The sequence below is a fragment of the Tyto alba genome, unplaced genomic scaffold (assembly GCF_018691265.1).
Source record: "Tyto alba isolate M040663 unplaced genomic scaffold, T.alba_DEE_v4.0 Super-Scaffold_40, whole genome shotgun sequence".
NCBI classification, from domain to species: domain Eukaryota; kingdom Metazoa; phylum Chordata; class Aves; order Strigiformes; family Tytonidae; genus Tyto; species Tyto alba.
In genome coordinates, this window is record NW_024881316.1 from 48,949,705 (window position 1) to 48,976,212 (window position 26,508).

General features: G+C 46.6%; 1 protein-coding gene across 5 annotated transcripts in view; it reads right to left on the reverse strand.

Moving 5' to 3' along the window:
• Positions 1-26,508, reverse strand: part of EXTL3 (exostosin like glycosyltransferase 3) — a 156,184-nt gene that overhangs the window by 8,315 nt on the left and 121,361 nt on the right. For all 5 annotated transcript variants that reach the window (XM_042803612.1, XM_032997582.2, XM_032997581.2 and 2 more), the window contains one exon: positions 23,397-26,021. In XM_042803612.1, the coding sequence (XP_042659546.1) occupies positions 23,397-25,544 (2,148 nt within the window). In that variant the 5' untranslated portion in view covers positions 25,545-26,021. The remainder of the gene's footprint in view (positions 1-23,396; positions 26,022-26,508) is intronic.

Consider the following 26,508-nt stretch of genomic DNA (forward strand, 5'->3'; position numbering starts at 1 on the left):
GTGGGAATGGGAGATGAGGCCACTCCACACACCGATCTGGGGGGAGGCAGCTGGTAAGACAAGAGTCAAAAAACCAGGAGGTTTGGCACGGCACTAAGGCGCTGGCCCAGGAGGCCAAGGAAGACCTGGATGCCAGGAGGCCAGTGCAAGCTTTGAGAAAACCACTTCCACAGAGGCATCATCAAACCCAACACGCTGTGGGCAGCCTCTGGATGCGCCAACCAGGAAAGGAGAGGAGGCAAGAGTGGTCCACACGCTGTCAATAAGGAGAATTTAAAACTTATTCTACACCGCCACGGCTGTATCTGTAAGTGGCTTCAGCAAACCCAAGGGCTCTTGCAGCTGGCACCGGGAGGAGCAGGTCTGCTGGCCCAGGAAGAGGGGACGTGGCCCTAGATGGGGCAGCTGGGCCCCGCTCAGAGTTGCTTTTTGGACTGGAAGAGCATTTTTGGCAAACTGATATGACGAGAAAGACAAGACTATGGCGCAGGGCAGCAAAGCAGACCTTGGTGGGGGCTGCTGAATGCCTCCAGTGGGACACAGGCATTTTACCTTTTTAATTAAGAGCCATTAGCCCCAACTTCCAACCCTTTCCTAATTAATCACCCAGTGCATCGTTGCATTTACAGGATCTGATGTTACTACGTGAGGGGTTAAATGCTTTAGGAAATTCAGTGCCGCCCACCTCTGGCCGGCTCCTGTCCCTGTCAGAGCACAGGCAACCCACCCTGCACGCCAGCCCTCAGCTGCTTTGTGAAGGCTTCAGGATCAGCAGCGATTGCAAAAACCACTCTGAGAGCAGCCTTCATGGTTTCTGACATAGGCAAGGGCCCCTCCAGTAAATTCCAGCCTGGACCAGTTGGGAATCGGTCATCACTCTTGCCAGCTCAGCAACAATGCAAGCTGGGTTTCTGACAGCAGCACCGTTTCTCCTGGAGCCTTGTGACCACCATTTTTTTTCCTCCCATTGCAGATCCCACCCTCTAGAGAAGTTTGCAAACTCATTAAAACACCAAGACATAATTTAGCCTTCTGCTAAAGAGCACGTGTCATGCTGCGTCTCTGCTGGTAGGATGGCATCTCCTCAGAAAGCCCAATCTCAGTCAAGTCTGTGGGTGCCTTTCTCATTAGGATTAGCAGAAGTTGGACCGAGTCCATAGTAAACTGATCTGCTTTCCAGGCAAGGTCCTGCCTTGCCGGATGGGTGGATGGATGGGTGGATGGATGGATGGATGGATGGATGGATGGATGGATGGATGGATGGATGGATGGATGGATGGATGGATGGATGGATGGATGGATGGATGGATGGATGGGTGGATGGGTGGATGGATGGGTGGATGGGTGGATGGATGGGTGGATGGATGGGTGGATGGATGGATGGGTGGATGGATGGATGGGTGGAGGGATGGATGGATGGAGGGATGGATGGGTGGACGGGTGGAGGGATGGAGGGAGGGATGGAGGGATGGATGGAGGGATGGATGGAGGGATGGATGGAGGGATGGGTGGAGAGATGGATGGATGGGTGGGTGGGTGGATGGGTGGGTGGGTGGATGGATAAAGGACAAAAGAAGAGCGAGCACCACCAGGCAGAGCAGAAGAAGCCCATCTCTGCCTCACGGATGCCCTGTGAAGTGGCCACCGCTTTGAATTTATCAGACTCCTACTCACCCTGGGTCTTCATCTCAGCTTCTCAGGAAAGATTTAGGTACAGCATCTTCAAATATCATCTAATTTTGGCTACCCAAAGCTGAAAACGGCAGCACGGAGGTTTTGCCCACAGCACTGTCCTGCATTTACAGTCAAGCCACTTTTAAAGCTTTTCTGCTGCCAGAGCGAGTCCCTTCAGCAACTGTACTGTTTTGTGACACCTGTTTCCAAAGGGACTGTGCAAACGATTAATGAGAAACCAGAGCCAGATTTGAGCTTTGGCTGCTATTCAAAATCAAGAAGTAAAGATGCGATGTTTAGCTCAGAGGTGCAACGACCCAACAAAGTCGGGGCTGGTTTTCACCCGAGCTTTGGAGTCAGATCAACCTTCTTGCATTGTAAAGATCTGGACAGGACGCAAAACTCGGCAGAAGTTCTGCAATGGGCACGTTTCAAGTTACTCCACCAAGTCTGAAGCTTTGCAGGTCTGGAAGTGTCAGCATTCAGCTTTTGTATTTCACAAAGAATAGGTGTACTCCTGCCTTTCATCTGGGAGTATTTAAGACTTAAGCAGCCTGTAAATCAATAGATCCCAAGCTGAAACCCGGCAAACCTTATTGATTGACTTGTTTTCCCATAATTTGCTGAACAATAACATGATGCAACTACTGTCAGTTGAGAGAGCAAAGTGGATCCTGCCTGAAACATCTGAAATTGGGGACCCCAGAGGATGAAGAGATCGGTGCACCGACATTAAACTCTTCCCTAAAGAGAGGGATGCTAGAAAGGAGCCAGATGCCTCCAAGCCTTGACAAGCACATTCAATTCATCACATTAGCTCCAGCAAAAGTTCGAAGCAACTTAAAGATATTGCCTTTGATGCCTTGTTTTCAAATAAACTATCTCGATTTATGGCACTTTTAGGATGCAGCTAATTGTCATCAGACAGCTACTCAAGTGCCTGGGGACCTGCAGGCAGCGATTGGAGATGGGAACCATGGGGCCGAGATCCACATTTTTCCTCCCATCTCTCGGTCCCCCCAAGAATGTTCAAGCACGGTGCCTCCCCAGGCAAGACCAGGTCCTGATCTTGATCACATAAACTGCATCCCCAGCTGCGGAAACAGGGGCACCGTGTTATTAGACAGAAAATATAACTCTTGAGAAAGATTAAAGTGAATCTTTGGGAAACTTTTCTCCTTTAATACAAGCAACTAATCCTGTAAAAACAGGTTATGGGAAGAGTATTTGACTCAGGGACTTGAAACATTTCTCTCTCTTCTAAAGTTTTTACATTTCAGTGAGCCTCTAAAAACACTAGATTTCTCAGGCACAAAATGAGCATTATGGGCACAAACATACTCAGAAGCTTATTAGGCCAGGTTAAAAAAGGAGGGTTATTATACTAGAAAAAATACAAAAAAGGCCCAATCCTCTCCCGCACATGACATGAAGAGAGATTTAGCAATTTTTCATTACTTCATCACACACTTAAAAATACAGATGAAGGACACCTTACCGTGCCATGTCCTCAGCCACAGGTACCTCAAAGCACTTTTCCAGCAATAACTAACAAATCTCCCTCCACCGTATGTGGGGCTGGGTGGAGAGAGCCAGCAGACACTATGGTGGCCACCCATCTACATGTACAAAAAAAAGAGGCATCTTATGTTGCCAAATTCAGAGGGTTTATAGGCCAGAGGAAGTCATCTTGATAATCTTGTGTGACCTCCTTACACAGTGGTCCAGGAGACTTGATGCTGCCACCCTTCCTCCGGAAGACTCATCACACAGCTCCATAAAACAGTGGTGAAATGACAACTCAGACCAAATTACAAAGCCATGCGTTCCAAACTTCACAGCACCAGCTGAACTCTAAACGCTTTCTGGAAGAACCAGTGGCGGATGGCTAGTGGGGCTGACAGAAGTTAAACCAAAAGAGACTTTCAAGTCACCTTCTGTGTGATCCAGGTCACAGGAACCTCGTCTCAGACCTGAGCTGCCACTGGTAGAAGCATCTCTGCTGGAAAGGCATCCCGTCTCCATTTGAAGACATCAAGACTGGGGGAATCCACCTTTCCTCTGAGATGTTCACCCTCAAACGTTAACAACTTGCTCCTCGTGAACTATCTGCCTTCAGCTCCCAGTCATTGCTCCTTGGTGGGCCTCGTCTGCCCCACAAAAGTACACAGGTACCATAAATAAGCCCTCTCTCTGTTTTTTGGGTTGTTGTTGGTTTTTGTTTTGTTTTGTTTTGTTTTTTTTTTTTTTTTTTTTTTTTTTTTCAAACAGACTGAGGTCTCAATCTCTCACCTGGGGCTGCTTCTCCTGCCCTTCCATCATTTTAATGACCTGTTTTACCACAATCTTGTTTCTCAACAGTCTTGACCCACAAGCTCTGTCAAACCCCAACAAAAGATGTTGCCTCAGCAAAGCTAAAACACTGCACTCTGAGAAAGCAGAGAGTCAGTGGTTACACCCTTACCCAAGGGGATTAAAATAGCGAGGACACAAAATCAGCCAACGAGCTACAGGACAGACACAAACGCATTTCCTCAAAAGCCACCGTCCCTTACAGCAAATGTTAAGGCTCCAAACACTGAGCAGAACATCAGTGGTAGGACCTGCACACAAATTCCAGCCCCTCCAGACTCAAAATTATCCCAAACTGTGTACTTCTGGCTGTCTTTTTTTTTTTTTTTTTTTTTTTTTTTTTTTGTATTTTCCTTGGGGCTATTTTTTTTTTTTTTAAAAAAAAAAACATTTTGCCATCAACTAAATGGCCCTCAGCTCAAAATCATGAACATCCTTAACAGTCTGCAAACTTGTGAGACAAACTGCAAGACCTAAAATGCCTCCGAGCACCTGACACACTACATTAGAGTTTCTGCTCCTTTCAGCAAATCAATTCAAGGTGATTCAGTTGTACCACGTGGGGTTTGGGTTTTTTTTTTTTTTCCTCACTCAAGGAACACAAAACCCCCACAACTCTATGCAAGCCCATTTGCTCCTGGTGTTGTTCATAGCTGTGCTGGCCAAATGGATCTTAAAAATGTTAGAGAGAACTAACACAGAGTGTAAATCCAGAGTCTGCCCAGCAATAATGCCCTTAACCAATACTTTATAGTACGTTTTTATATATAAAAACAAAAATGCAGTAGAATCAATATCTTCCAGCAATCTCCTTGCTAGTGAGGCTTTACGCTTAAGCTTTAAATTAAGTGTCACATATAATTTGATGGTGAAAGCATGAAGAATGTCTGTGCCCTTGGAGAAGTTTTGACAGCTCAACTTAGTGAACCGGATTGATTTCTGGGCAAAAAAGCAAACTCTGCAAGAAACCAGGAACCTCACTGCTCACGTCAGGTCTTTATAAGAAAAAAGCCAGAAGAATGCCCTTAGGAGAGCTGGATAATTTGGGAAGACAAAGAAGAAGCTCTTGGGAAAAGGATCTATTTCCATCATTCCCAAATACGTGCCAATCCAACCCAAATGGGCTGGGGAAAAATAGCACCACAGGCAGAGTGGGGATGGGGACACCACGAGCTCCCTTTCACCATGCAGCTGAGAACTGCGGCACGGAAGACGTGGGAGCCAAATGCATCTGCCTCTTCTGCCTGAAGAGTTGACCTCGATCTACACTTCGAAGGAAAAAGCCGAGAGCTCCTGCCAGCACAGTCCTCCAGGGACGATGCAGATTTACAACACTGTCAATCCCTTTTCTTGGCACAAACTCTGAACGCTTTATTAATAAGATTCAGTGAAGCAAGTCTCCTGCTTTGCAGGGGAGCTCTCTAGCCAGAGGCTCCAGGGTTGTGTCCTTTTGCTTGCTGCTGTCCCAAGGACCGATCTGGCGGACCAGAGCAAAGCCCTCTGTAAAACTCAGCTTAGCTTGATGGGGACAGCACTGACCTCAGGGGTGGGATCTGCCCTGGACCTCACCTGGGGCGAAGCTCCCACCGAGGACCCTACTGTGCTGCTCCTCATGGAGAAGCGGGTAGGAGTTCAGATCCTCTCCGTTAAAAAAAAGTGATAAAGCATCTCCCAAATCATGGGTGACCACTCTGACCACTTGGACTTGGCTCCAGACGTGCCACTGTCATCATCCCCACCCATCAGGGAAGGCAAGATTTGCACATTTGGGAGCTGATGATCTTCATCCCACTCATATCCCACGTCCTTGTTTCAAGCTGAGCAAGCTGCTTCCTGTCCACCTCGATGATGGCTTTTTCTGCAGAAAGCACATGGGAAGCCAAGACTTCTCCAGCTCTCCCATGTGCCTGCAGGCTCGCAGCACATGGTGGCTGCTAATGTGGAAAGGAAAACAATTAAAAATCAGCCAAACTAACCTTAATAGAGGTTAGGGACAGCCCTCTGTTAGAGGACTTTGGGAAACAGCAAACTCCAGCAGAGGGGAACGACAAGCAGGTACCAAGTGTCCCTGAAACTAGTCTGTAATCACACATTGATTTTCAACTCCTAGTTTGGACAAATTCAGACATCCTCTGATTAAGAAAGTTGCCCAGACCAGCCCTTAAGACCCGCAGACTAGCAGATACACCAGGGTCCCTTCCCTCTATGCATCAGTATACAAGTGCTGAGATTATTTATAAGACTCCTTAGGAGGAGTTAGGTGTGTGCAGATTCATATATGCATAAGCAGGATAAATCACACCTTTTTTTTTACCATGGCTAACTCCATTCCCTGCTCCCAGTGCAACCGAGGTGTTAGATCAGACTGGCACTTGCTTCTCTGCAAATGCAACCAGAGATGTGGATGAGGAAGACGACAAGTCTGCCCGGTCCCACGAAACAGCAGCATCCTTGAAGCTGTGTATTTTTTCAGGAGTGCAGCTGTCAGAACCGGTTTGCACTGACCAGCTGGAAACCAAACAACAAGTTTGGGATGCCAGACAGGGATACAGCACACTGTAAAGATCCCGGCTACAGCAGGGATTTAGTCATCGGGAGAGGCTCCATATGGAAACTACACACCTGAGGTTCACTCTCTTAAAGATGACTTTGATTCTGTTTTCTCTCACGTGCTGTGTTATCTTCCCCCCATTTAACATGTCAGGGAGCTGAAAAGAGAGAAGAGGCCGGTCCCAAGGAGGGCACTGCATGTGCACGTTGGCTGCACAGTGAGAAGCCAAGCTCTCTGCCAAGGAGAAGCCAAAGAAGCTGTTGCCATTGCTACAGGTGCCACCAAAAATCTCTGCAGCCCTCTACTCATTCCAGTTAGGTGATGCCCATGTGAATCACGCGGGTCTGACCAAGACTGCAGTCTTTTTTTTTTTTTTTTTCCCCTTGATTTTCTCAGCGTTTTATCCCTACCTGCTCCTGGGCAAGTCAAGATGCTCCACAAAAGCTGGCAAGATCACCATGGCTCTCAGCCCAGACCTCAGATTTTGACTGCCCTTACCAAGGACAACGATGGCAGTGCTTATTGAAGACTATCCATTGCCTCCTGAAAGTGCAGCATCAAACTCATCAGCCCTGGGGTCCTGCCCTGGCCACGCAGAACTGTTTCCTCCTGCCACAATCTCAAGTCCCACCACGAGACACCCTGTTTACAGAGGGTAGAAAATCATCCAATTCCTACTGGCCAGCATCCTGCTTCCTAAAGCCAAAACCACACTGAAAAGCACAGATCCAAGCCTTAAGCTCAGCCAGCAATTCTTCATTTCATGAGAATTAAAAAAAAAAATCCAGCCTTGCCTGATACAACAAGATGTTCCTTGAGGCTCAGGGAGGCAGCAGGCAGATGGGATGTGAGCATGGCCCTTCCACCTTAACCAACCTCCCGGGATGCTGCTTTTCCTCCCCAAAATCACCCTCTCATTCCCAGGCCAGACCCCAAAACTCAAGGAAATTAGTCCAGCATGACACGGACTACAGGACGTTTTGGACAGTTCCTGATGAGCTGCGAATCCAGGGGAAATTGCAGCCCTGCACTCTGACTCACGCATAAACATGGTGTTAAAGCTCCTTCCAGAAACGCCGCCAGTGCTGGCAGAGCTTAGCAGATTGGCGTGTTGTAAAGAAATGGATGTTCTTTTGATTGTGAGCGTTTATGATAATTAATGTTTAAAAAAGACTTGGGATGCAAAGGCAAAATCAGAGATGCAGAAAGCTCTTAAAGCTGTTTGCTAAGACTTTTGCTGTTATCCTAGGGTTAACACACTGAACTCTGGAAGAGACCGATAAACGGGCACGGATGTGACCACAGCTCCTGCACGAGCCCCGTTATCCCCACCAAAGCCACCCTGGAGAGAGACCTAGGCAAGGGCGAGAGGAGGCAGGAGAAAGGAGATGGTATTTCTCCACTGGTGCTTGTTCCCAGACCTCTTCCACATCAGTCCCCACCTACCCCGTAGGTATTCTCGGGAATCTGCTCTCTTGCTTGATTTGATGGCACTTGCACCAAAAATATCAGTCGTTTATTTGAGCATCCACCCAAAACCAGCTCTTTGGAAACACTCTTAGCAAGATGTTTCTTCAGTCATCTGTTGCCTGATGAGACATTCCTGGTTTTTACGTTGGCTTCCCCTGGCAATTCTTCACCTTTGTGTTTTGCCTTTAATCTTTGCTTGTAAAGATGGATTAGAATGTTACCATTATCCTATTTCTCATGTATTAATTATTCTCCTGCTCCTTCCCCAGAGCTTCCTCTTCACCTTGAAACAGACACAGCTCCCCTCCTTTATGCCCTGGACCTCCAGCCTTCTGTACTTTGCTATCTCCAATTTAAGAAGGCATTTTCAAAATTTGAATGAAAAGGATTTATAGACTATTTTAAGACTCATCTCCAGAGGTATGAAAGGAGTTTCACTGGAAGAGTATTTAGCAACAAAGCTATCCAAAGGCGGTGTATGCTGCATATAAATTGGCAAAAAGATGCATTTTTAAAATACACGTAATTAAATAATGCAACATAAAACCAAGAATAAATTATTCCCTACGGAGAACAAAACCACACAGGAAGGTACTGGTGGAAATCCTTTTTTTAAACTGATACTGTATCCGTGCACGTAGTATGTGCAAACACTTGGTCTCTCTTTATACTACTTGACTGCTATCAGTGGGTTGCTCATCTCAGAGATGAGAAAACAGCTTGCGATACAAATAAAACTGATTATTTATTCATTTTCATATGGGTGCAGCTGTTGCCTCTTTCTAGAGAAACGAAAGGAGAAGACTGCTTATTTTAACAGTAAAGGGATCTAGATACTCGCTTACTTTTATTCTCTCTGTGTGCTGCTGTTAGCGGTTGTGCAATTAAAGATGCACTTTGAGTTGGTTGTCCGCTTAGATTTATTTTACAATCATTTGTAATTATTTGGCTCCAAAGAACATCCCTGGGATAACATGCTGTCATTTGCAGTTGAGGCTTTCAAATACCTCATCTCCCATTGCTTCATCTCACTCCTTTCTCAACTTTCTAAAACTCCACTCTGTGCTTTACATGAAAGCTCACAGGGAAAAGCTGCTGAGCTCAAGGGGACAGAAAAGCTCACAACCCAACTTCCATTAGCACGTCTGGGATCATGAGCCACATTTGCAAGTTGCTGTTTGCTGTGAAACCAGTAGAAGTCATCTGAGGAGAAAAGATCTCACACTCAGCGTTTTGATACCAATAACCCCGATTTTGGGTTTGGTGAAGTTTTTCTTTTGGAATGAAATCGGTAATATCCAAAGGCGCCGTGTTCGGACGGATGAATGAATGGGTGGTTCTTTACTGACGCTCTTTCAAGCTGCAGCTAGACAAATATTGCAAACCTGCTTTCACTTGACAAATCCCACCTTGGTATTCAAGGCCTGAAAGCTCAATATTAAATTTATTCTGCCCAGTCTAGAAACGGTCCTAGAGCTCAGAGCTGAAACATGCTGGGGAGACAACAGACGGCAGCAGAAGCGTCTGCAGCAAGAGCACGCATGGATTCAATGCAAGCAGGGGCATACGTACGGAACTATTTGTCTTCTGTAAGACAAAGTAAGGCAAATAAACTAGAAACATCCAGTCTGCAGGGTTTCTGCTGCAATTTAGAAGTGGCGGTGCTGAACTCGCCTGCAGTATGGTCCTTACCAGGTGTTGATTCTGCTCCGAGGTTTTGCTCGTGTCCTGCTGTCCGCAGCTCCTGGAGGGACACTCTGCAAGAGGCCACGTGGGGTGTCACATCCAGCTTTCTGCAGGAAGGTTCTTGACCCTGAAACTCCTCTAGTGACAGCACTGAAACGCTCATCCTAACAACAAAACCATCTTCCCAGAAAAACTCTCATCTTCTCAGCCTTCCTTTTACCCTTTCCATCTTCAAGCTCTTGCTTCTGGCACTCCATGTCAACTCTAAACTTCATCCTCTGTGTCTCTTCTTCCACTCCAAATACCCCTCAGCTGCTACAGTGGCAATTTTAATAGCAAAAAGGCTGTGGGATAAAACTGCTTGCTCTTCTAAAGCTCGGGGTAATGATACAATGCACTGCTGAAACCAAGTCGACGTGGCTGCATTTTAACGAACTGGTGCTGTCTATCCTTTCCTAACCTTGCAGGGCAGCTGTTAGGCTGACAAATGTTTGCTAACAACTCAAAGATCTTTGGATGGAAATAAACTCTTAGAGGATTTTCAAAGGTCAGTTCTAGACAATAGGAATATTCTAATGTCAGATTCTAAGTCATGAAAACCAACAAATTTCACCCAACACCTGATAGGGCAGCATCAATTAAGTGGTGAAACAACAGGGTTGGATACAGAAGGCTGGGACCCGGGAGTTCGAGGCTGGAGGAGCACAGCTCTGTATCATTTAACGCAGCAGAAAAATAGCAGGCTTATGTCAGCCTCCCCGTTGCCCAGCCCTGATAAATTTTAGTTGCGCTATAAAATCCAGTCCAAGGGGAACCTTTTTCCCCACTAAAACTTCCACACCTCTACAGCGTCCGTTCTCCAGCCAACTTGGGCACCTGAGCTCTCCCTGGACAAGATCCAGCGCTGGGGGAGAGCCGAGAGCTGATGATACGGGGACACGTGCCTTGCGTTTTCTGCACTAAAGCCATTTTGCTAATATTAGGTAAAACACAGAGATGCCATTTCTAACAAGCCCTCGCTATTGACAAAGAGAACACGCAAAGAGACAGAAAGAGGGCAAGCAGCACCTTTTCACTCTTTTCACAACGTGAAGTTGTTAGTGCCCGGAGCTCAGGGATGGGGAATTCAAACTGCTTGTGGGTAGCAAAAACTTTCCAGAGCTAGACTGGTAAATACCAACAGTTCAGGAATAAACGTGCATACTGCCAGCGAGTCTGGGAACAGATACCACCTTTCTGCTTCAGATTTAAGCCAACTCTGACTTCTGGGATTCAGCAGGAGTTTGATTCTGCCAGCAGAGGAGCCGCAGATCCCCACAGCACTCCGGTCCGTCCCCGGAGGCAGGCAGAGCCCAAGGAGCACATGAGGCTAAAACTGGCTTTCATCTCCTGGATCTGTTTTGGGTATCGTAGGGATGCTGGCACAGCACTATGCAGGGCAGAGTTGCACAATGTCGGAGTGATACTCTTGTTTTCAGAGCAGCTTGTGAAATTCAGAGCAGCAGAGTGAAAAGAGGCCAGGAAAGAGCCCACGGCCAGGACTATCCTGTTCCTGCACTTGAACTAACCACAGATATGCTGTGTAACACAGCCTGTACCAATGAAGAACACTGAGGAAACAACTGGGAATGCCTGACGTTATTTTGGCAAAAAATATTCAGTGTCCCTGCCTCGCTTTCCCAGCTGCACGATGTAGGCAGAGTGCTCATCACAAATGTGTCAGGCCAGGTACAAACTCCTCCTTGGAAGAGCCACGTAAGAGCCTGGAAGAGCCATATGAGAGCCTAAGATGCACAAACTGCAACTCCCTGACCTTACTGAAAAAAAACAAGCAAACCCAAAAAACTTCTGAAGTATCGAAGCCCAAATCTCTCTCAGCCCTTCACTCTTAAGACTCCACTAGCCAATTCATGCGCTTCTAATTTTATTGGAAAAGACACATTGCTAGTCCCCTGGCCTGCGCTGAGAAGTCTGGCAGCAAATGGACTGAGAGCTCAGGGATGGATCTGAGAAGGGCTGTCACATCTCATCTGCGAGACAGAGAGCACGTAGAAGTCAGCAAGGTGGCTCACGAGCACCCCTGAGGTATCCACTCTTCTTGCCAAGCCATCAGCTGCCGTGCAGTACCAGGCCATCAGCATCAGTGGGAAGGAAACACAGCAACATCCATCTCAGAGATACAGAAACGCACAACGGAGAGTCAGGGCATCTCCAGTGGAAGAAGAAAGTGCTGGAAACCCAAGGGATGCGATCTCAGAGGATTACTGGAAATATCTTCTTTCTTTTCACTAAGTGAGGCAGAGCTTATCTTTCCACATTTTGCTCTTTGGCTGATAGCCCAGCTGCTTTAATTAACAGACTTTCATCAGTGCAACTCTTCAGTATTGTTGTGCAATTACTTCTCCAGCAGGTTCCTCCTCTTTCTACTCTGTCAAACAGGATTTCCACTACGGCAGTAAAACAAAACGCCTGGCAGAGCAGGTGCAATTATTTTAAAATTTGTTAAAATTGGTACGTCTCACTGTTTGGAATACATTACATCCAGCGATGCTCGGTGATGTTGTTCAGCATTTAAAAGCTGCTGTGTCCCACCCTAGAAAAGCTTTAGCACGGGCATTCCTATCTGGGGGCTGAAGGCATCAAAATGAACATTATATCTCAACTAGCAGAGGAAGGAATTGGGGTCAGACTATTAACTTACTGAGCAGCTACTAAAAAAGCTGGTATATAAACCTGGCATATAAGCAGAGCCAAGAAGCCATCAAGTTTGCAGGTAGGTTATTTTTCTGATGGGAAGAGGACAGAGGATTTATTAATGCTTACATGGCTGGGAGCAGCGACCATAAAGAGCAGTCAGGCACGCAAACCCACTTTTGGCTTCCAGGTTTATTCCAGACTGGAAGCTTTCTGGGGACCTCTGAGATGAGAAGGCTGAGATCTCACTGGAAAAGTTCTGATGGGTCTGGATGAAAGGAAGACAGCTTTCTGCCAGCACGTCTGTTCTCAAATCCATTACTTAGTGATGAGAGCTCTTTTATGTAATGTTAGAAGAAAAGGACTAGCCACTCCACACCTTGATTCCTTAATCAGCATTTTACCTCTTTTTCCTCCGGGATGAGCACAGCTCATGGAGAAAAGCAATTCCCATCAGCAAAAATACCAGAGAAAAGGGTCAGAATATTAACCTGAACGTGGTCAACTAAAGAGGAAAAGCAGTTTCACCAAACACACAATCTCACCTCAGCAAGCAATAAATGCCTTCTCACCCGACATGGCAGAGCCAGTAGATGACAAAGCGGGACAGAAGCCCCACATGGGCTTCTGAAGATTTTTCCCTTTGCTCGTAGGCTTCAACTGCTGGATCCTAATTGTTGGATCCTACTTCACCTGGTCCCTGTCCCACACCAGCCCACCATCTTCTTCCACCCAGAGGAGCAGAAGGCAGCAGCAAGGGAAGCACCATCACCACGTTCTCCAAGCCACAGGCTTCGTGGTGGGCAACATCATGTTCTTCAAAGCTTGGCTTGCCCTGAGGCTTTTACTGCTTGGTGATCTATTGAAACTCTTCCTACTAGTCAATTAAAAAGTAAAATAAAACCAAGGGGGAACAAATGCTTCCACCAAGACATAGTTAATACATTACTGACAAACACATGGTTGAGACGAATACAGATTACCATAACCACCTCCCACAATCCATAGTATGGGTTGGGAATTAAGGACCAGCATGTGTTAGAAATTAAGAGTTCACTTAAGCGAGGCATAATTAAAAACAATTCCTTCTATAACTTTCTGATAAAATCAACCTAATTATTACCAGTGTTTTGAAACCAATTTGCTTTGTCACTTGCATTCAGAGCAAGAGGAAACTGAGCCTTATTGCAAAGAATTACCCAGATTACAGCTGTTATATTCCCCCAAAAAAGTGGGGGTTTTTTGTTCCCCGTTAGCTTTCTTCTTTCACAGTAAAAGATGGGGCTGTCCCTTACTGTAGAGATAAGGCAGGCTTCCACCAGCCGGGGCTCTGGGCAGCTCAAGAGATCAAAGTGACGATTAGCCCTTCCACATCGAAGCTGGAAACTGAACCTCCCTGCCCAAAATGCTTTAAGCGTTCAGTGTTGAGCATAAAACCCATTTCCCTTCCCTACACAAACCTCAAAAAAACTCAAGAGTTCAACTCCGATAAGCATTCAGAAACCTGAAGGCTTTGCTAAACTATTTTGATCTGAAAGTGTTATCTGGGAAGCCCAAGAACAGCTTCACCAGATTTCCCATCTTTCTGCTGCTAGTAAATCTGGGAATAGGTGAAAAAAGCATTTCTGTGAGCTTATAAGGAGACATACAAATGCACACTTCAGTGACCAGGCATGGTTTTCTGTTCTCTGTGCCTCAGTTTCCATCTGGCTTATTAGCAAGAAGCCCTGAGCTCCTTGCTTATCGTCTTCTTGCTGGTTCCAGGAGAAGGGAAATATTCCTCATCTTTTTTCAGAGGGCTAACACCAATTTTCACTAATTAACTGATAGTTTTAAATGAATGGAAGTGACTTAAGATTATTGATTTTCCCCATCATTTTCTTACGCTCTCTAAAACAGCAGCCCCTGGTTGTCATAACTAAAAAAGGCTCCATCCTTTCTGGGCACTTGTAGTTAAACAGTACCGATTCCAGGGACCCAGCAGTCCAGACAATGGGAAAACAAACTGCAGCCTATGGTTCTGAATCTAGCTACTTCATCACATTTCTGCTTATTGATTATTTTTACACGAGATGAACTTCCTCCTGAAGCAGCACAGGAAGAAACCAGGCGCTGCTTTTTGGATAGGGGGGTGCTCCATATGCACAGCACGGCAGGGAGATCTGTCATGCCTTATCGCTAACCACAGTTTGATTTCAAGAAAATTGAAGAAAAAACATCCATCAGGTAGATAAGGGCAAGCAGCATCTGCTTCCTCACCAGATACAGGCAGGCACCGTGGGGAAAAGGGGTAAGAGACTGTCCAGGAGGTGAATAATATTGTGGCTGCTGTGCTGCATCATCACCAGCCCACTGGTAAACTTGGGAATAAGTCACCATCTTCTCTCTGAGAGCTGCAATATCTTTCCTGATCGATCCCACAGAGCTTGGGGAGGCACCTGTGAGCTACTCCAGAGACCTAAGAACAAGCAGTGATTAAAATCTCTCTTGCTCCTCATCTCTTTCTCTAACCTTGTATCCAAGAGTTACTTTCCTCTTTATAACCTTCTCATGTCCCTCACAGTTGCCTCCTTGATGTCCCAATGCCCCATAAGGTCCCTCTTGCTCCAGAAAAATTCAACAACACAGATTTTCTTTCATCCCATCTATTTAATACCTAACAAGTCAAAGCCAAATTCACAACCTTGGTGACTACAGCTCACTCCTCTCCTGTGCCTGGGGGCCTGTCCCTTTCTTGTGGTACAGCATCAAGTTATAGCTACTGTGGGAGACAAGGCCATCTTCACTTCGCAAATAAGGCACCCTGTACAGAATGCACAATCAAATGATTTTGCACAACAAAATCACTTCACCAAGACAGTTAAAAGCATGGGAAGAAAGGCAATGCAGATATCCAGCTTCTGGGATTTTACCAGGAGGACGTAGCTTGCAGTGAAGTGGATGTCAACACACAGCACCATATGAACTAAATAAAAGCTGCAATAACAAAGCTACAAAGAATGAAAAGAAGGTGAAAACAGAAGGAAAAAAAGAGAGAATTGCATCCACACACTCAGTTCCCCCCCATGCTCGTTCCACTGTATGGAATAATTTGGGGACATTAAATATTCTGTTGTTATTTAAACAGGCATGTGCAGGCCACCACACAAACCTTAAAAGTAGCAGGAATCCAGCCCTGGAAAAACAATGTGGTATTTTGCTGCTGTACTGACGCCGGTGCCAAGTGCTATCGTGCCAGTTTTGTCCCCTAGCTCTTGTGACAGGGTCTGCTCCGGAGTGGAGAGCATTTTGAAGATGCACGGACAGCTTTTGTGTTGACGGCTAAAGGCTTCAACACCGGGGGACTGGCCCCTGTGACACCTTCAAGATTTCACATGCGAGAAAAAACATCTGATTATGTACACAGAAGTGTGCAAGGATGCTTCCCTCCCTTGATTTTCCTTTGCAATGCCCCACAGTAATGCCTTCCTTCTGGTCACCGATCCCATTAGCTGCATCCTAAGCCAAGGAAATTCAGGACAGCTGAGCCTACAGTAACGTTTTGTCTGTGGTAAAGCTGTTACAAACCAGCATATGACACTCCAGAGAAGTGCGTGCTGCTTTTAAGCAACAACAGTGGAGTTTTGCAAGGGTGTCTGAGTTAATATTCAGAGCGCAAATCCCGAAGAAGTCAGCACTGCTTGTTACATTATCAGCATACATTCACGCATCGCTGCACCGTTGCTTAGGCCCTGCAGTGACAAGCATCTGGATTTTAGCATCGCAGGTAAACTAAGCAGCAAATTTGCTCCTTCCTCTTCTGCTATTCAATGGTAAAAATACATTTCCAGAGAGCAAGACTCGCAGGGATTTGAGAAATAATCTGCCTCTCCGGCAGCACCGTGCTCTGCAGGCAGCAGGTGGTGCTACGTACCCGACAGCAGCACAGACATTTTCATGCAACATTGCCCTGCCTTATAAAATAGCTCTCACCAAGAAATTTAACTCGTAAAACTGTGATACACTGCCGGTAAAGCTGGTGCATTGGATGGGGCCCGTTAACTGACAGACGGTGCAAATCTCGTGTAGAAAGTGGCTCAGTGCTAAGAAACAAGGTGATTTTCTCAGCTGGTTTTGGTCACAGAGAGCACAACCTGAATTGTTCCTTCTGGAAGCAAACCTGCATCTCCCCAGCCCCATATGCAATCCAGGACCTGAAAGTTCAGTTTATATTCAGTTGGGTTCCTCCTGAGTTTGTACACAAGCTAGGGTAAGGCAGGGAAAAGCAGTAAGTGCCTAGTGTAAAGCTCTGACTCACTGAGAAGCCTCAGCAGGTGAGTTGGTCCAGAAAAGCACAAGTCACATCACCAAGGAAGGGTTAGGTCTGTGCTTCATTACCTGGTTGAGTCAGGACCCAAGCGGGTATTTATGCAAAGCTTCCAGGAAAGGATCAATTGAACTGGTGGTATGATCGGCAGGGAGTTTTATTCTCTTGTTTAACTCCTGGTCCCCATGAAGACCTCACCCTGGATCACACACACCACTCCAGTTTACCTCGGGTTACTGGTGACTCTGTGAGCTGTTCGTCTGCAAGGCTGGCTTTGCTCTTATCAGAAATCCAGACCTGATGTTGAAGGACGAGCAGAGAAGCTCATACTGCCATCACGGCATGCTACACACTGATGTTACAGTCTGACCAGGTTCTGTTCCTCTTCTCAGCCAGAAGCGTCATCTACAGATCCCATCGTGCTCCTTAAAATGGAGATACCAAAGCACCGTAAAGTATTTCTGCTGGAAAGGACATGTAAACCAAAGGCATCCATCCTGCAGCAGCGAGCTCAGCACAGTAAGTGATACAGACACTGCCCAAACAGAAGGCAAAGTCATGACGGCATTTCCCCCTAGTCTGCTCCTGATTAACAAGTGGCATTTCAAGGGACACTGTGGCCAGCCAAACAGGTCTGCAGATGCAGCAGTGCTTCCGGATTAGACATTTTCCAAAGATTATTCCTTTTTAAACAAGCAGCTAAATTGAATGAGCTTTCTCAGCCGGCCACCAAGCCGGCAGAAAAGGACGTTACGCCACTGGAGCTGGCTGCAGAGATCAAAGCCAGCTACTTATTCTATAACAAAGCTGAAGGAAAGGATTAGTCACTGCTGAAAGCCACAGGAGCTGGCATTGGCAGTGAACCCAGCTAAATTGCTCAGAAATGCCTACAAGCACACACCACCTAACCCCAGAGGAAGAGGAGAAAGCAAACTGCTGCAGGGCTTTTCCAGCCATGGCTCTGTCACTGACGGACTTGCACGCATGCCGAAAAGAAAGAGGAGTTGGAAGTTCAGGCTGTAATTTCTTAGAACGTGAGCACAGGTCGTGAAAATATTGTTTTGCGCTGAATAAGGTTTAGCCTCAAATGTGGGAAACCCTTTCATAGCTCAGCTGGGTTCATAGGCAACACTCCACTCATGACACTGGCAGCCCCTGCAAAGCCCTTGGGCTTCCAAAATAACCCAACCAAAAGCCAGGCATTACTGGGAAAGAGGGAGAGATGTTACACTGGCTCAAAACGAAGTAAAATCACAGCACAACCGGATAGTTCTGTTCCAACCCACCCCCTTCAGCAATAAACCCCGACACTGGGTCGGTACAAAATCTCAAATTATCAGCTAACAAGGATAAATCTCACTCTTCTTTTGCCTCCAACGTACCCAGCCCAGCAGGCTCAGATGGTGCACCACCATTCAGATGGTGCCACCCCTCAGCCCGCACATCCGAAGCGATGGATTTGAGGTCGGCAATGCCAGCAGGCCCCCCTGAGCTGTGCACGAAGGGCTCAGGACAGGAAAAAGTAAAGAGAAATAAAGGCAACGCGTTGCTCGGAAATCACCGTCAGAGGTCCAAACACCCCTGTAAACAGATGAAGCATTTGCCCCCACGAAGCTGACTTCCACAAACCTTTTTCTCATGTTGCTTGGACCTCCGCGGCCTTTGGCAAGCAGAGATCGCTGCACTGGCAACACAGAACTAAGCCCTCACAGTTTGAAAGCAGCAGTTCCTCTCTCTGGCTGGCAAAATCTTCCCTTAAAATGAGATGCTTTCTCCTTACTCTACTAAGGACAGAAAAAAACCCCCAAAGTGTTAAAATTGCATCTTTATCCAGTTTAAGAGACAGACTGACCCGAAGATGCTGGAGTTGGATGGCAGCGTGCCTACAAGGGGCCAAGAATTATTTTTATTCGAGATTATAACCAAATTTAGGGTTCTTCTGAGCTCAGTCTTTCCTTTCCCTGTCTCCTCCCATCTCCAGGGCATGACCTACAGACTGAGAAATGTGGGCAGGAGAGGAGGTAAAGGGAGGCTGCTGAGCACACGGTTTGCTTTCCTGGCTCAGACTGCAACTCCTGGGGGGCTTTAAGGAAGTTTCTGAAAGGGAAATGGATAATTTAATTGCTGCATTAGAGGGTCTGCGGCTGTTTTGAGTGCAAGCTGCTCCAGAGTTAATCACCTCGCTGCTCAGGGCTTTGTGCTTTCCCCACCGAACCAAGGGCATACGCAGCACTGGCAGCCTTCTGAAATACGTATTAAATATATTAAAACAAACACTCTGCAGGTAACTCTGGCTGCTCAAGCTCAATTCATTCTTTTAGGTTTTTTTGGATTAATACCAGAGCAGAAACAGGGCAAATGAATCCAGTCCCCCCGCCCCAATCCACGCCTTGCTCAGAGCTGCATGGAAGATGGACGGTGAATCAGCTCCTGAGGATCTGAAGAGCTGCTAAAACCACGTACTGGGTTTATCAAGCATCTGGGCTTGCATCTATGCTGCAAGTTTGCCGAGGAATTGCAAGCAAGTGCCCTACAGCAACCAGAAAGCAGCAGCACATCGGTGCCAAGCACACCGCGAAGCGCAGCAGGATCTGAATCTTCTTGGGTGCATCTCATTACCATCTGCGTGGGCTGGATGTGCGGTTGCCTGAGTATTTTTGTTTCATTTGTTTCCCTTCACTTTTATTCATGTGGATGAAAATGCTGTCAAGGAATTGCAAAGCAAAAAGTTTCTCCTGTCATCACCTGTAGGCTATTTAAAAATCCTGAGCACGGAGATGTTGAAAGGGGAGGCTGGAAGTCTCTATCCCAAAATTGAGGCAGATCTTCTCCTTAACGACGCCTCCTTCATTCCGCCGCTGGAAATCTTTCCAAGATTAATGTGCGTGCAGGAGCAGAGCGGGAGCAACAGGCAAACATCACCACCTCACTCAAACCCTAGCGCGGTCTTTCCACCTGCTCAGAGCAGGATTTAATCCAAATTCCTTTCCCCTTTTCTTCCCGGTAAGCTTGGAAATAGCAGCAGCACCCGCTGGTGAGGCGCGAGCAGCCCCACACCGGGGACTTCAGCGACTGCGGTGTGGAGGAGGACCCTCATCCTCGCTGCAAGGGAGCAGAGCAAAACTGCTGAGGGTCCGGGAAGTTTTGAGTTCTTTGAGTCTACTGCGACTTCGCCAGATGCCACAGACATCTTGAAGTCCGTCGCTTGAAGGATGCATCAACACTGTGTAAATCCTGCGGGGAGGTGCTCAGAAGTTAAGCAGCAGTTGCAGTGGTGCTGGTGGGGCTTTCCAAGTTCTTCTGTCTGGGGGAGTTCTCCTCATGCAGCGCTTAGAAATACAAACGCTTGCAGAAGGCACGTTTTTAAGCTTGCACAAACAAGACTTCTCACTTAACACCTTTGTTATTTTCCTGCGATATTATTTAATGGGAGATGGGAACAATTTTTACAGCTCAACTCCAGCACAAAGGCACTTTAAATTAGAGGGTAATCTACCCACATCTGTTCCAGGGACAACCTTGAATGACTACACACACAACTTTACCTTAAATTCTATTTGCGCCTAGTCACTTCAGGCTCGGTGCAGGGCCAGAATATTTTATCAGAGACTCCTGTGCAGCTAAGAAACCTTACTGATTTTTTTGGTAAATTATGCTGTCACAAGAAATCTACATCTAAGAAAAAGTTTTAAAAAAATCAAATATATTCAGTAGCCCTGTTTATCTCATCATCCATAAAAGATTCAAGATCCAACACAGATTCAAGCTTTGCTCCTGATTAACTCCCAGCCCACCAGGGAAAAGAAACCATAGAACCTGCTTTGGAAAACCAAATCACAACAAGCAGCACAGTTTGCAAATGAAGTTTCAAGGAACTGATCGATGAAGTAAGGTCAGCCCGTGCAGTAAGGCTAAATGAGGAAGCCCAATTCTCCTTTGGGTATTCTGCTAGCACGAAGCTGCACAGCTAAGTGTAGTCCTAAATCCCAGCAAGGCCCTGCTGGTGAGACTCTGGGTTACATTATGCTTCCAAGGATTTTTTCAACCCAGGACACGCTCTCATTAGGCTGTGATTTACCACAATCGCCTTCTGGCTTTGGATGCTTTCACCCTGGATCATGCCGACGCACGTGTGCTGCTGTTGCGTTGCTCCTCGCAGTCACCTGGTGCCTGGACCCATTTCAATCAAAGGGGGTGGGCACCCAAATCTGCCCCTTTCCACTTCTCTCTCCCTTGACTTTCTTCTGCATAACTCTGTGCTTTGGGAGTTGAATGCAGGGCAATTCCTTGCACCCCAAAGTTACCGGAACATATTTATTACACAGAGATGCAGCACTGCTTCAAGATCTGAAAGAATTGGATATTCCCCATCAAAAGTCACCTTTTTTCCCCGTAAGGAAATCAAATTCACAGGTCAGCACTTCCTTTTGGCATCAGCAGTCACAAGGGCTTATGTTTCTTGCCAACCCTGCGGATCCACCTGCTTCTTCCCCCAACTAGCACATCCGGTATCTCAGCTGCCGAGGATCAAACCTCTGCTCCCCAGGTTCTTGTTGTCTTTCTTCACCGCAAGGTCTTAGGATCTGTCACTGATGAAGCCCAGGTAAATTTTTATATCACTACTGTACTAAGCCATCCATATAGATATATACTACAGCATGATTTAAACACCCAGCCTGGAGGTGGATTTAGCAACAAGCACTTCAGTGGGATGGATAACTGGAGATGAAATGGGTTAAGCCTCCTATGAGAGATCCCAAGAGACTTGGTCTCTATTAAAAAATGGGATTTAGAAAAATGGGAAGAAAGTATACCTATTATCAGACCAAGATGCTCCTTCAGAAAGGACCCCAGCGACAGCTCGCTGTGCTCCAGCCGTGTCCCGGCCCTTGGCCACGAGCACAGTGTTACCACCCAATGTCCCAAAGAAGACACAAGACAATTTCCTCCTCTTGAACCGAGCGGTATTGAACATCCCCCACAGCACACAAACCCCAGCGTGTGGCTCAAAGGCAACACGAAGCAACTCGTGTGTGTCAAAGTCCCCCAAAAAAGCCAGCGGGCCTCCAACACAATAGAGGAGCCGATGAGAGCAGAGTAAAAAAGCCATTAACTTCCACCGACAGAAACATATTCTTCTTTCACAAACAACACCCATTAGCAACTCCAAGGAGAACAATCCCCACTCTTCAGCTCTGAAGGAGTACACAGTTTTTCAGCAGACACAATACAAAGATTTTGCAGAATCCAGGCATTCAACACGACTAATGTGAAAGATTATTTCGCAATTATCCAAGTAATTTTCTCTCCTCATTGTCCCTGGACCATAAGGGTTTTTAAATGTGAGCAGAAGGATTTATTCATCACAATAATAATAAAAAGAAATATTAAATCAATGAATCTCTTTGCATGAAGCATAAAGCTCACATCGCTATTAAGCTTAGGAGCGTCCTGTCACATAAACCACACGCAGTTTGCGTACTTAAGTACCATCTCCCTCTTTTATTTTTCCCTTCCCTAATTTGTAAGGCATTATCCTTCCATTTGTCCTCTAAATACAACCGGATTCAGATAACACAGTGTTGCTTCTTGTTAGTGGCTCTATGCCCGCGCTCTCTTTACGAGGGCACATGAAGATTTATAGTTAATATTGATTGTTAACAATGGCCAGTGCAGAAAGTTATGCTAGGATGACAGAAAAGTCCTAAAATAGATACATACATAAGTAATAATTCAGAGAAAATTAACTCTTTACAAGCAACACTGCCAATATGCAAATGAGTAGCTGGGCATGAAAATGGATCTTGGTCTTTGAAGGGATCAATTCTTCAGTCCGCCTGGGGAAAAAAATAATCAAACCAGATCTAAGCAAAACTTAGTTACAACCTTTGGAGCATGGAAGCTCTTAACGTTGTGTTGGCCTTGGCTTGTATTTCCTTTGCTGCCATCCCTTGTAATATAAAGTGATAAATGACTTTTGTTGCCCCTGCAGTAGGCGCAGCTTCAGTGGGACCCTCTTTTGGTTTTATAAAAGATTTATCTGGTAAAGTGCAGAAACAGTCACTACTTAGGTATTTAAAAGGTGCCAACTGTCTTTACAGTGTGACACTTAAAGAGCCTAAGCAAAGATTCTCAATAAGCAAGAATCCCTAGCTATAAGCTCTGAGATTCCTATTAGGCTCCATACAAACAATTACTCTTTCATGAGTGTTAAACACCTGGCACCTCTAAAGACGCTGTATTTTTACCATTTAGGCTCTCCTGCATAACAGCTCCTGTATTTCATAGCCCAAAGGCCACCGAACAAATTCTCTCACAATAGTAATTCTTCCCACCTAAGCTCATACATCCACAGAGCCCAGCCATCCACTTCTGATCATCGGCCTCCCTCCAAAGCCAGGGGAAATAAACAGGCGTTTCTAGATTAGGAGCCACGGCATTCTTATGAAAACATCTAAAATGGGTCAGATGAATCATACCTGTAATCTCCCTGTTTTTCTCTGATGAGAAAACATCCAGATCAGGTACAGACATCTACAACCACGCAAGACGGACGCTCTCCTAGATGACTTAAGCTGAGCTGATGCTCCAGAAGAGCTACAGCCAACTTTAATGCTCAAACCCCACCAGGAAGGAAGACCACAGTAGCTACATCTTTCTTACCATGATTGGGACGCCAATGTCTGGCCACAAGAGATCCTCAGAGGGAAGCTTGGGAGAGTTCCACACTACCACAACTTTATTTAAGTACGGGAGACCATTGAGTCTTTCTAGGGAGTTCATCAACACTTCCTCCCGCTCATAAGTCAACATCACTACTGTGAACTGCTCCCGGGGCACGTTGCCACCCAAAGCAGCCTGGAACTCCTTCCCAGAGCCACCTGCTCCTCCACCAATTGGTCGAAATCCAGTCCCAGACCCCAAAAATTTTGCTTCTGACGGTAAAACAGGGTCAAAGGGAGTATAGGGGAAGAGGTGGAAAGGCCCTGGAGCAGAATTCCAATTCCTGTAGATGTCCATTGCAGTGAGGGTGAAATTGCGGAGATATTTGGGAGATGCATAGGGTGGTTCTGTTTCCACAGGCCCCAAGTCCAGGTCACCATTGTCTGCCATATTGGGGTCTGTACCAGCAGCTTTGCCAGACCGGTGGGGAATCTCCACAGCGGTTTCTTCTCGGATAGGAGCAGCTGGGATTTGGATTCGAGTCCTTATGATAGCTAAGACTGTGCTGAACACGTTGTCAGAGGTGGAGAAGTAGGTCTCCCACAAGAAGCGGCCCTGCCTCCTCATGGCAAGGAGATCGTTGTCAGAAATGCTTCTCAGAAGAAAGTGCACTTCTGTGATACGTGGCTTTGGTATAATTAAGGCTGCCTCGTTCCACCGGATCACATCGTTATAGGGTAGCTGAACTTGCTCTCCGAGAACCACCGGGATGGCTCCAACTTCCAGAGCCTCAAACAGTCTCATGGCACACCCGGCAGAGATCACTAAATGGGTGTCCCCTGGGGTGATTATCAGTGCAAAAGTAGATAGCTTCAGTAGCTCTAGTCTGTCATCCCTTTCTCCACACAGAGCCCACTCAGTGGGCAGACTCGCCTTAGGCTGGTTCTTACATGTGAACTCCACCAAAACAAAGTCCAACTTGCTGTCCTGAACGGCCTTCAAGGTGGTAATGATCCGATCGTCGTAGTCAGCTGGGGCATTGCCTTCTATTTCCTCTTCAAAAGAGCGAACCTCTTGCAAGCTAGATCTGAGAGACTCGATCTTCTCCCCCTGGAAACTAAACAGATATTTACGCTTGACTGGCACCTGGGGTGGGATTTCTAGGAAATTGGGTTCAGACATAGCGTGGACCAGAGGTGATACAACAATATCAAACCCCGGTCGATACTGCACATCGTAAAAGGTGGACTGGGCAATCATGGCGCGCCCTGTGCTGATGTTGTAAATGAAGTTCTGAGTTTCTGATTTCCTTGATAAATTGATGATGAGATGGTTATGTCCATCAGTCCTCCAATATGGCAAAGAGTGCAACTGTTGCTCTAGTTCAGTAGGTTTTGGCATTACGGGCTCTTGCATTTCCCCCACTAAAATTATATACACACAAGCAATATTTGCATTTTCAGTAACATAAACATTAGTTCTGACTGTTGCCTCAAAGGCTTGTTTAATTAAAGGGTCTAAGGAACTACCAAAAGGGTAATCGTCGCTGTTGTAGACATAGACTGGAAAGCCAGATGTCAAGGGGCAGCGTGAGTAGTCAAAGCAGTTGTGCAGCCTGCAGTTCCGGTTGGATTTTGGCAGGGGGAAGGTCGCATCATCTTTCTCTGGCAGCAGCCGGATGGGCAAGGAGAGCTTGGGCTGGTTCTGTGCCATCAGCTCTTTGTAGGAATGCTCGGTCTGGCTGATGACGTTCTTCAACTGCAGCAGGTCCTGCTTGGCATTTTCAATGCTCTTTTTGCAGGCCTCGATCTTCAAGTTGAGCTTGGCGATCTCGCTGTTGAGTTCCTGCCGCTTGGCCTCCAGCTGGAGCAGCTCCTCGCTGACCGACTCGCGGATGCGGCACAGGTCTTGCACATGCTTCACCTCGCACAGCTCATTGCCGGTCCGAGGACCAAAGATGCGCTTGCCGGCGTCGTCCGCGTCATCGATGGTGGTTAGGTAGTAGTGGGCAATGAGGGGAAAGAAGACGAGGATAACGAAGAGGCTGAAACTAAGCCAGGTGAGCCGGATTCGACTGGACCATCTCAACACCCACGGCTGGCCTCCGTTCCCCACTCCCCCATTCCGCAACATCGTATATCCAGTCATGAGTTCAAAAGTCACGGCGCACCCAATCACGTTGGATCAGTAGCCATAACCAAAAGAGTTTTTACAGCGAGTCTCTCGGAAAAAAATGTTATTGTGCCTGCTTAACGAGAAGCCAATAGAAGGGGAATTTCATCTTCTTGTTGTGCTGACGGCTTTTCTACAGTCATTTTGCTGCAGGTGCAACTTCTGATCCTGTTAGACTCAGTCATTGACCTTCTCACCCACCCCCAGCCCACCCTTGGTCTGCGGGCAACCTTTGCTGGAAGTGTCACAGCGTTGTCATGGTGATTCAAAGTCTCAACCGGCAGAAGAAAAGCACAATGGGATCAAGCCAAACTCTACCGCTGCTCTCGACATCCTGCATTACCATCCAATGAATATGCAGAGGCACCAGCCATTGTGGAGAAGGAGCCAGAAGAGACTCGTATGAATGTCAGTCTCTCTCATCGCTGCTGCGCGGCTGATGCTCTGCCATTCCTACAAGGGAACAATCATATATTCAGACAACGCAAACAAAATGACCCCTTACTGACCTAAGGCATTGCTATTCTTTAAAAGCAACTGTCCTCTCTGCAAAAAAAAGCAACCTTTGTACATATCTAACATCTCCAGGGTTAATACCAGTAAACCTAAGAAGGTGATGGGATTCATTAGAAGCGGACACATGGCTTTCTCCGGGCACTCTGCTTTTCATTAGGGTTGCATGCTTCAGTGGCCAGACCAGAAAAATCACAGCCCCTGGATCTGGTTTCTTATTTCTGCCTCTGCCACTGTCTTGCTGTGTAACTTTGCAGAAGCTGCCCTAACATCTGCAAGCCCCTGTCTCCTCAAGTACAAAACGGAGATATTCATGTACACCTGCTCTCTTTACCCGCATTTTAATGGCATGTTGTGATCCTGGGACACAGCAGTGTTGGGGATTTGTACTGGATAAATGAGTGTAATCACTGTTGTTCTGGTCTAG